The following is a 10,342-nucleotide window of genomic DNA, read 5'->3' on the forward strand; positions in this document are numbered from 1 at the left end:
GCCCCCGGTGACCCTGCGGTGCCAGGCCTGGGGCGTACGGGGCCCCCGGTGACCCTGCGGTGCCAGGCCTGGGGCGTACGGGCCCTCCCGACCCTGCGGTGCCAGGCCTGGGGCGTACGGGCCCTCCCGACCCTGCGGTGCCAGGCCTGGGGCGTACGGGCCCCCGGTGACCCTGCGGTGCCAGGCCTGGGGCGTACGGGGCCCCCGGTGACCCTGCGGTGCCAGGCCTGGGGCGTACAGGCCCCCGGTGACCCTGCGGTGCCAGGCCTGGGGCGTACGGGCCCCCGGTGACCCTGCGGTGCCAGGCCTGGGGCGTACGGGCCCCCGGTGACCCTGCGGTGCCAGGCCTGGGGCGTACGGGGCCCTGCCCTCGGGCGGAGGAGGCTGTATCCCAAGCCCAGCTGGGGTCAGAGTCGTTACCCAGCTGCTATGGCGCGGGTCAGGGGCCATATCCCTGGTTGCTATGGAGCACGTCTGGATCATCAGCATGAGGGTGAGTATTATGGTCTGCCTTCCCCATGTTCAGGCTGCTATGGCACAGGTCGAGGTCATGGGCCCAGTTTGCCATGGCGCAGCTCAGGGGCCATATTCCTGGTTGCTATGGCACAGGTCAGAGGTCATGGCCTGGTTGCTATGGCGCAGGTTGGGGGTCATGGGCCCGGTTGCTATGGGGCAAGTCAAGGTCATGGCCCCAGTTGCTATAGCGCAGGTCAGAGGTCATGGCCTGGTTGCTATGGTGCAGGTCGGGAGTCATGGGCCCAGTTGCTATGAGGCAAGTCAAGGTCATGGGCCCAGTTGCTAATCATGGGCCCAGTTGCTATGGGGCAAGTTGAGGTCATGGGCCTGGTTGCTATGGCGCAGGTCGGGGGTCATGGGCCCAGTTGCTATGGCGCAGGTCTGGGGGTCATGGCCCTGTTGCTATGGCGCAGGTCTGGGGGTCATGGCCCTGTTGCTATGGAGCAGGTCAGGGGTCATGGGCCCGGTTGCTATGGGGCAACCTATGCTGAGGGTGAGTATTATGGTCTGCCTTCCCCATTTTCACACTGCTATGGTGCAGGTCAGAGGTCATGGCCCGGTTGCCATAGCGCAGGTCGGGGGCGAGTATTATGGTCTGCCCCTGCCCCGCGCTCGGGCACTACTTTCCCTGCCGGCGGCGGAGGGATCATCCCGCCGATGGGGGCGGGGAGGCTGCGCGGTCTCGCGCCTCCTTCCCCCGCCCCCGAGCGAGTCCCGGCGGCGCAGGGATCCGGACGCAGTGACGGGGCTGCGCATGCGCAGAGCGGGCAGGGAGCAGGCCCCGACCAGGCGGCAGCGGGAGGAGCCGAGCGCGGCGCGGCCGGTGAGCGAAGGGCGGGGGGGGGTCACGCGGCGCCCCGGGAGCGAGCGGGGGGAGGGGTGTGGGGCAGCCTGCGGGGGGGGCAGTGGGGGGAGCTGGGCGCGGGGGGGTCCGGGCAGCCCCGGGGGGGGGCAGCTGGGGGGAGGGGCTGGGAACGGGGGGGGCGAGAGTCAATGGCCACAGGGGCTTGAGGTGAGCAGTGGGGGCTATGGGGGGGCGGGGCTGTGGGGGGAGCTGGGGCCGGGGGGGCAGCAGGAGGCTCTAGGGGGAGGGGGGCCTGTGCGCGAGCTGGGGGAGGCCCAGGGGGAGCAGTGGGGGGGAGGGGTTGGAGTGAGGGGGGAGGGTGTGCCAAGGGGTGTGGGGGATGTGTGGGGGGGCAGAGTCCAGAAGTAACAGTAGGGGGTGGACCAGGGGGGTTACCCCAGGAGCGTGGGGGGGGGGCATGAGGAACCCTATGGTGGGGGGAGCAGAAGAAGAACATGGGTTGCCCAGGAACTGGCTGCTTCCATGGGGGAGATGGGGGGGGGGGGGGGCTGCTGGGAAGCAGAACCCCACAAAAGGAGGAGGGAGGGGCTTAGCTGCCCCCTAAGTTGGCAGCGCTTGGAGGGGGTGTGACCCCACACACTTGGGGGGGGCGGGGATGCACTTGTTGTGGGATCTAACGATCTGGCATCTCCTCCCCCCAGCAGATTTCCCAAGATGACGCAGTTCCTGCCCCCCAACCTGCTGGCGCTCTTCGCCCCCCGAGACCCCATCCCTTACCTGCCCCCTCTGGAGAAGCTGCCCCATGAGAAACACCACAACCAGCCCTACTGCGGCATCGCGCCGTACATCCGGGAGTTCGAGGTGAGCTCGGCCTCCCCAGCAGGGCGGCGCTGGCTGGAGGGGGGGGGGGGAGAGCTGCTTGCCTCATCACCTCTGTTCTCTGCTCCAAAGCCGCCAGGCTCCCCCCCCCCCCTTCCGCCCATCTCTGTGCCACCCACCCGCCTGATGTCCTGCTAACGCGCTTCTCTCCCCCGCCCAGGACCCACGCGATGCCCCTCCACCCACCCGCGCTGAGACCCGTGAGGAGCGCATGGAGCGGAAGGTACGGCTCTCTGCCAGCATGGGGGTCAGCCCATCCTTCTAGGGACCTGGGCAACTGGGGGATGTTGTCTGCGTGCGCCCCCCAGATAGCCAGCTCTGGACTGTGTGGGGAAGGGGCAAGCTGGGGAGGCGCTCTGCTGCAAGATACCCAAGGGAGAACAGAAGAGAATCCCTTCTCCCATATAGTCTGGTGATTGACTCTTGGGGCTGGGAGCCAGGACTCCTGGGTCCTCTCCCCGGCTCTGAGAGGGGAGTGGGGTCTAGTGGTTAGAGCGGTGGGGGGAGGGGGGAGCTGGGAGTTCTCTCCCCGGCTCTGGGAGGGGAGCAGGGAAGGATTTGGCAGCCAGGACTCCTGGGTTCTCTCGCTGGTAATTCTGTCACTAACTCCCTGTGTGAACTTCGCGGGGAGTGCCTGGGTGTCCCCATCTGTGAATTGGGGGTAACGGCCCTGTGGAAGGCAGTGAGGACGAAGCAGTGAGTGCAGTGGTGCTTTGAGAGCCTCAGGGGTGCTAGTGACGGAGAGCCCCCCTGGAATCCTGTCCTGGGGTCCCTCTCTGGAGAGTCGCTGCCAGGAGTCCAGAGCCCGTCACCCCTTCCCTTTCCTTCCCGCAGAGACGAGAGAAGATTGAGCGGAGGCAGCAGGAGGTGGAGAACGAGCTGAAGATGTGTGAGTGTGGGGGGGCTATCACCATGGGGGGCGGGGGATTGATCTAACTCCCACCTGCTGGGAACGTCTGGGAGGGTGAACGTGGGCTGGGGGGGCATCAGCCTTTGCTGTTTCCACGTGCCTAGCCCTGTTCTCTCCCCATCCAGGGGACCCGCACAACGACCCCAACGCCCAGGGAGACGCTTTCAAAACCCTCTTCGTGGCTCGAGTGGTAAGTTCCCTCCTGCTGCCTGGGAGCCCCTTCCCGGGGCACCTGCTTCTACCCCCCACCTGCCCGCCAGCAGCAGCTGGTTCACCAGCCTGTCTTCTGCCCCGCAGAACTACGACACGACAGAATCCAAGCTCAGAAGAGAGTTCGAGGTCTATGGCCCCATCAAACGGGTAAGAGGCATTTCCCCCTCCCCTCCCCCCGGCACAACTGGCCAGATGTGGGCTGGGTTTTCCCTTCCTGTGAAGGATCAACTACAGCTGGAGATGGGACACGGGCCGGGGTGAACCACTGCTCTGAGGTGGTCCCCAGTCCCCTTGCTGTCTAGCTGGTGGGGCCTGTTCATATGCTCAGGGTCTAACTGACCCCCAGGTTTCGGGTTGGGAAGTTTCCCCCTGGGTCTGCTTGACAGGGCCCTTGTGGGGTTTCACACGGGTGAAGGGTGTTCCTGGCTCTCCCTAACCTGGTGGTGCCCTGTTGGGACCAGGCTACCCCCTGGCCAGGAAGGCTCTGATGAGGCTGCCATCTTGGTGTGTCAGACCCCAATCGGTGCATGAGCGCCCCCTGCTGGTCTGCGGCGAGTTAACCAGCACAACGAAAGGTGCTGTGGGACAGTGGCTTGTGTCAGACTGAAGCCGGGGCTAAGCAGTGCGCGCGTGTGTGGGAGGGGCCGCGTCTGGGTCATTAACCTGCCCCCCACCCTCCCCAGATCTACATGGTGTACAGCAAGCGTTCCGGAAAGCCGCGCGGCTACGCCTTCATCGAGTATGAACACGAGCGAGACATGCACTGTAAGTACCGCCCCAGCCCGGGCCTCTTTGCCTCTCCCTAAAGCGCATGTTTTCCATCTCCGTGCCGGCCCGCTCCCGGAGGTAAGTAACGGAGCGCAGGGCCGGCGCGGGGCCAGCGCAAACCCAGGTTCCATTATTCTGCTCCCTCCCCCCCACGGAGCTCGACGTGAACGCCGGAGGCGGGGCTGGGGGCTGGCCATCAGAGGGTTAACGCCGAGGTGACCCCCGCAGGTGGGGTGCCCCTCCCTCCCGTAACTGCAGATTAATGTAATCAGGGCGCTGCTGGTCGTGGCGTGTGAGTGAGAGGGTGCGTGTGCTCCGACGGGCTCAGCGCTGTGTGTGTCCCCCCCCCCCTCCGAACCACTGAGCGTCACGAGCTGCCCCCACCCCAGGGCTGAGCCCAGAAGCGGCGAAGCTGCGGGAGCGGCTCGGCTCCAGTGTGTGGGGGGGGGCAGGTGCGTCTTGGCTCTAGTGACTGTTGTGAAGGATGCCGGCGGGAGAGGGGTGTATTAATTCTGTGTTCTTATTGTCACTGCAGCCACCTTTCTCATGGCTATTGCCACTGCTGGCTTGCAGCTGATGCTAATGCTCCCCCCATACAACACCTCAGTGTATGGTTGGTATAAGGGTTTGTATGTTGGTAAGATTTCACAGCACCCCTACACCTATACACGAGCCAGGCCCCGGCAGCGGCAGGCACCTAGCGTGGTCAGAGCAGCTCCCGGTGGGGGTGGGGACCGGAGACGCTTGCTCTCTCGTCCGGCTTCCACTCTCTTGCCGGGCGGAGACCGGACGGGGGGGGGCGCAGGCTCCGAATTCCCGCCGGAGGTAGCGAGGGGACGTCACCCTGGGTAGGGCGCTTCCCCGCAGCGGACGAAGCAGGACTCGAATATGTCCCAGGGCTGGGTTTCGGTCCCGCCCGCGCGCCAGTGCCGGCACTGCTGAGGGGGAGCTCGCAGCGCTGGCTGCATCTGTCCGACTCTTAATCGCCCCAATGAAACCGCAACCCAGGCGACTTCCTGAGCCCCTCCCAGTCCCTCCGTTGTGGCTCCGCCTCTCCAGCCAGGGGCGCTCTCTGCTCGAGCTACCCCATCTCCCTTCGGGCATCTCGCTGCCCGGGGTGGGCCGTGCCGTGGTGGGCTCTGAGCTTTCAGTCACGTCTGAGCGGGGCAGGGAATATTCGAGTCCTGCCTTTAGCCTTTCCCACCAGGCTGCCGAGGTGAGGTAGAATAGCTCCTCTGGTGCCCCCGGTGCAGCCAGCCACTCCGTGGCCCACGCCCGGGGCTCGGTTGGGGCGTCAGTCTCGGCTGAGCCTCGCACCGGTGCCCCGCTGCTCACAGAGACAGGTCCCCCACCCCGCGGGCAGCCGGCACGCAGCGACACTAGCCCAGGGCAGCGTTAGTCACATCACACTCCCGGCTTCTCAACCGCGCCCGCCCCGTAGAACTGCCCGTGGGTGCTGAGCCGGGCTGGGCTTGGCGAACCCGCCTGCCCCATGCAGGGATGGGGTCCGGGCGCTGGCTGCTGAGCTCTCTGGCAGAGCCGCCCTGCCACGCAGGCCACCGGCCTCGAGAGGCGTCGCCGAGGGCCCTAAACCCAGCCCGGCTCCAGTCCCTAATGAGCCCTCTGCATCAGACCGTGTAAGGGGACGGGTCTGCCCCCGTTTGTGTAGGACCTACAATATCTCCCTGCGTGAGCCCTGAAGTCCTGTCCCCAGCAGCCACGCTGCCGACCTCTGGACCCGGGGGAGGGCGCAGGGCTAGGCTGAACTTGGGTCCCAGTTGGCCAGCGACCGGAAGGCCGGGGATCTGTGACGGGTGGTGTCAAGGGAACAGAGCCCTGCTGATCTCAGGGATCGAGCGTCCCTTTGAGCCCTGGCCCAGGGCGCTGGGGGTGGAGCAGACAGCCCCGGGGCTCTCCCTGATGGGGGTCAGCAGTTAGGGGGAGAGGTTCTGTCTAGGGTGGCTTGGTAGAAAGGTGACAATAGGTTGGTCTCAGGTAAGCCACGGCCTCTCCTGGCCGGGACCAGCACCACGGACAGACACGGCCCTGGGACGGAACTGGGAGCCCGGCCCGCTCGAGCAGCATCTAGGCCCCGTTCTAGCCAGGGCAGCGCAGGATCTGCCTCTCCCCGGGGGGGTGCTCTGTTGGCATGGGGGGCTCTCGGGGGGCTGGGTTTCCCCACAAGTGCCTTGGACGGAGGTGGTCTGGGGGGCCCGTCTCTGTGGCTAGGGTGCTCTGCCCTGCCCCCTCGGGGTTCTGGCTGAGTGGACAGCCAGCTGGCAACGAGGGGGCAGGGGAGGAATCCTGCCCCGGCCCCCCCGGCCAGGCCAGGCAGGGGCTCCAGTTGAGCCATTGTGGGGCTGGTAAGTGTCCCCTCAATGCCGTAGTGCCCCAGCTCCTGCGGGGGGCAGGAGGGCGGGCGGGGCCAGGGGGACCGTACCTCCCGTGGGGGGTGCACCTACGCCGCTGCCGAGACAGGTAAGGCAGCGAGGTGTCGCTTGGCAGCCACGCCACCCCCCCCAAAATGCCAGTGCCCCGGCCGGGGGCACGGGGGCGGAGCCCGGCCTCTCGCGCCCACGCTAGCAGCCTGATGCGTTGAGTTGAGGCGCTAAGTTGAAATGTTTTGTAAGTAGTTTCTCCAGGTAAACGCTTTTATTTCCTTCTCGTGAGCGGTGCCCGTCTAGCGCCCCCTCCTCCCCCCCTGTTGCCTCGGTGCCATCCGTAGCCGCCACGTAGGGATCTGTACTCTGTTCCTCTGGTGACGACAGGCGGGGGGGCGGCAGGGGCGTGACTGGCGGGGGGCGGCGGGGGGAGTGCCAGCCGGGTACCAGACTGGAAAACGTTTGCGCGTACCACCCCTGGTTGTACACAGATTCCTCTCCCTCCTTCCTGTAGGTGTAATACCTCCTGCTTTGGGGGGGATGCATGGCGGATTCGGGGTTAGCTAGCTGGCTGGCTGGGGCGGGGGGTGGGCAGCAGCGGTGGGCGGTATACCCCCATCTCGTAGGGGTTTACCCCCCACGGGGCTGCCCGGGTCCCACGCAGCGAGCGTGGCATTGGGGAGGAGGCAGGGGGCAAATGCAGGTATTTGACTTGTCGGTAACGTTCCTTTCCTTGCAGCTTTGGGGGGCTGGCTGGGGGGCGAGGGGCTGCTCCATTCAACCCAGCAGCCGTGGCTTGCGAATCTCCGGCCTCGACGGGGTCGGGGCGTCCTGTGCTCTGGCGTGGACCCAGCTGCTGAAGTCTAGGCAGCACGGGGGGGGCGGGAACCTCGGGGCAAGCTACCCCACGGCAGGGTGGGGCAGCCCCTCGGCCGGCTCTGGGGAGCCACGGGGCAGGTGGGGGGAGCTGTGTGTGTCCGGTGGGGGGCGGGCGGGCTTGTGTGTGAGCTCCGTGCCTAACAGAAGCGCCCTCCCCCCCCCGCCCTTGTGGACACCCCAATCTGTTACAGCGGCATACAAGCACGCAGACGGAAAGAAAATTGACGGCAGGAGGGTGCTGGTGGACGTGGAGAGAGGCCGGACAGTCAAGGGTTGGCGTCCCCGCAGGCTGGGTGAGTAAGGACACCCCCCACCCCCCCCTCGCCGCCCTGCACCTCACTTCCTGCACCTGCCTTGCCGGAACACAGAGCGGGGAGAGCGACCCCATGTCAGGCCTGCGGCGCCGTGGCATAACCTGGAGGGAATCAGCACACCCCTCGGCGTCCCCTGCCGGGAGCTCCCCACCCACCCTGTGACGGGTTCCCCAGGGGTACCGCTGAGCCCTCTGTCTAACCAGCCCAGGCTCCCTTGGACAAGCTGCGAACCCCTCCAGGTCCTGCACTCACCCAGCCACCCGCAGGCGGGGGAACACCAGCCAGTTCTCCCCAGCCTAGGACCCCAGAGCTCTACGGTCCTGCCCTGGTCAGAAGTCTTTCACAGACGTCACGGATTCTGGGCCCTCCGTGGCTTCTGCAGTGGCCGGTGTGGGCCCAGACAGCTGGTCCTGGGCGCTGCCCCGGGCCACCGCCCTCCCACCGCAATCTGAGTTCCATAAACCAGACAGGGTTGGAATCGAGCATCATCTCACCCTGATGGCAGATTCTCCTTTCCAGCCTGGGACCACCTCCCCCATTCCAAGTCTTTGTTGTCCAGATGTTCTTCCAGGTGTTGAGGTGTGAGCAGGGCCAGATTAGCTCTCCTGTGGGCCCGGGGCTATTAGATTTTGTGGGGCCCCTGGCGCTCGCAGCTCCAAGCCCGGGGAGGTGCCGAGGCTCGGGGACTTGCTGGGCCGGATGAAAAGAAGCAGCAGGCCACATCCAGGCCTGCGGGGGCCCCCCTTAGCCCGAGGCCCTGGGCTGCAGCCCCTGCATTAATCCAGCCCGGGGAGTGAGGACAACTGATGTCACTTCCCCTCCGTTCTAGGTTCCTCCAGCTTGCTGGAAAGGTCTTGTGCTAGGACGTGAGTCAAGCAACCTCCCTTGTGTCTTCATTGGCCACGGATCCCGTGACGGTCCTAAGCCGTGTGGATTCCCCTTCCCGGGCCGGCCACGCTGTGGTACCTGAACGGCTGGTTGTGGGTGTTCCCAACCTCGCAACCTATTTCAGTAACACCCCCCTAGCCAACTTCCTACAGTCCAATAGGATTTTAATGGTCAGCAGAGCGAGACCTCACCAGGCAGTACACAGCCGAGCAGAAGTACAGGGCAGTGGTGAATATGGGGGTGCCAGCGTACTGTTTTGAGGTGTATAGTGCCCCCCCTTCCCTCCGCTGGGGGTGTTGAGTTGGTCCCGTAGATCCCTGCCGGGGGCAGGGGGTTGAAGTGCTGCGCTTTCTTTGTAGGTGGTGGCCTGGGGGGCACCCGGAGGGGTGGTGCAGATGTCAACATCAGGCACTCCGGCCGAGACGACACCTCCAGATACGACGAGCGGTGAGTGGGGGGCAGACTGTGCCCCAGGGGACCCCGTGTCCCCAGCCCATGTTGGCCAGACCCCCTGCCAAGGGGTATGGTGGGGTGGGGCCTAGAGGAGAGTTTGGGGGAAGGACAGTGATGACCCAGTGCATTGTGGGAGCGTGGAGGGCTATGGGTGTCTGCAGTGCCCCCTATCCCAGTGCATTGTGGGAGCGTGTGGGCCATGGGCATGTCTGCTGCCTTGCCCTGCAGAGATGGGGTGCCTGGATGGCCCAGGGGCTGGGCCAGCTGTGTGACGCCCGGGGCCCCTCTCCCCGCAGGGACCGGGAGCGTGAGCGGGACCGGCGGGACCGGAGCCGGGAGCGGGACAAGGAGCGGGAGCGCCGGCGCAGCCGGTCCAGGGAGCGCCGGCGCCGCACCCGCAGCCGGGAGAAGGAGGAGCGGAAGCGGAGCCGGGAGCGCAGCAAGGATAAGGACAAGGAGCGGGAGCGGAAGCGGCACAGCCGCAGCCGGGAGCGCAAACGGGACCGGGACCGGGAACGTGACAAGAAGGAGGAGCTGCCCGAGGGGGGGGATGCCCAGGCCGAGGAGGTGGCGCTGGGCGAGCTGGGCCTGGACAGGCTGGAGCTGAAGCTGGAGGGCGAGGAGAAGGGCAGGGACAGGGACAGGGACAGGGAGCGGGACCGCCGGCGCAGCCACCGGGACCGCGACAAGGACAGGGACAGGGAGAGGGACAGGGAGCGCCGGCGGGAGCGGGACCGGGACCGGGAGCACAAACGGGAGCGGGGCGAGCGCGGCGAGCGGGGGGCCGAGAAGCGGGACGAACGGGCCGGCCAGGACAACGGCATGGCCGAGCCGCTGGAGGAGACCAGCCAGGACATGTTCCTGGACCAGGAGTCCATGCAGTCCGGAGACGGCTACATGTCCACGGAGAACGGGTACCTGCTGGAGCCGCCCCTGGAGTGAGGGGCGTCCCCTGCCCCCAGACGGGGGGCCAGCCCCCAGCCCGGCCTGGCCACCTCCCTTTTTTTTTTTTTTTTAGGTGGGTAAGTTTTTGTCCCCCCAGTTTCTGTAGTGTGCCCCCCCCCCATGCCACATGTCTGTATAAAGCCCCGCGCGGCTACATCTGCTTTTCTTTAACCACAATAAAAGGGTTTTAATGGTTCTGCCGCGAGGTGCTGTTATGGGGGGGCTGGGCTAGGACTGGCCAGAGCAGCGGGCCCTGGGACCCGGGGGTCAGCCCTATGCCTTGGCAGGTCCCTCCTGGCCCCACACTTTCTCCTCAAGGAGCAGCCTCGAATGGTGGGCACCAGAACTGGGCCCAGGGTCCAGCCACATCGCACCAGGGCCAAACCGCCTC

General features: G+C 66.2%; 1 protein-coding gene across 3 annotated transcripts; it reads left to right on the top strand.

Moving 5' to 3' along the window:
* Positions 1-1,179: 1,179 nt before the first annotated feature.
* SNRNP70 (small nuclear ribonucleoprotein U1 subunit 70) lies at positions 1,180-10,146 on the top strand. Of its 3 annotated transcripts, none has more exons than XM_065571067.1 (10): positions 1,180-1,339; positions 2,026-2,182; positions 2,361-2,423; positions 3,035-3,089; positions 3,236-3,300; positions 3,408-3,470; positions 4,007-4,088; positions 7,543-7,644; positions 8,913-9,000; positions 9,303-10,146. In XM_065571067.1, the coding sequence occupies exons 2-10, from the start codon at positions 2,036-2,038 to the stop codon at positions 9,946-9,948; spliced, it is 1,311 nt and encodes a 436-aa protein (XP_065427139.1). In that variant the 5' UTR covers positions 1,180-1,339; positions 2,026-2,035; the 3' UTR covers positions 9,949-10,146. The 3 variants fall into 3 exon arrangements, with proteins under 3 accessions (XP_065427139.1, XP_065427140.1, XP_065427138.1); XM_065571068.1 differs by having other exon boundaries at positions 1,184-1,339; positions 2,023-2,182; XM_065571066.1 differs by lacking the exons at positions 1,180-1,339; positions 2,026-2,182; positions 2,361-2,423; ... (2 more) ...; positions 3,408-3,470; positions 4,007-4,088 and having other exon boundaries at positions 4,943-7,644.
* Positions 10,147-10,342: the final 196 nt, after the last annotated feature.

This window comes from Chrysemys picta, chromosome 17 (genome assembly GCF_011386835.1).
Source record: "Chrysemys picta bellii isolate R12L10 chromosome 17, ASM1138683v2, whole genome shotgun sequence".
NCBI lineage: Eukaryota > Metazoa > Chordata > Testudines > Emydidae > Chrysemys > Chrysemys picta.

Coding starts and splice junctions, on each gene's coding strand:
- SNRNP70 (XM_065571066.1), top strand. CDS start 7,017: ATGGCGGATTCGGGGTTAGCTAGCTGGCTGGCTGGGGCGGGGGGTGGG. Junction 7,645..8,912: donor TTGGCGTCCCCGCAGGCTGG/GTGAGTAAGGAC, acceptor CTTTCTTTGTAG/GTGGTGGCCTGGGGGGCACC. Junction 9,001..9,302: donor ACCTCCAGATACGACGAGCG/GTGAGTGGGGGG, acceptor CTCTCCCCGCAG/GGACCGGGAGCGTGAGCGGG.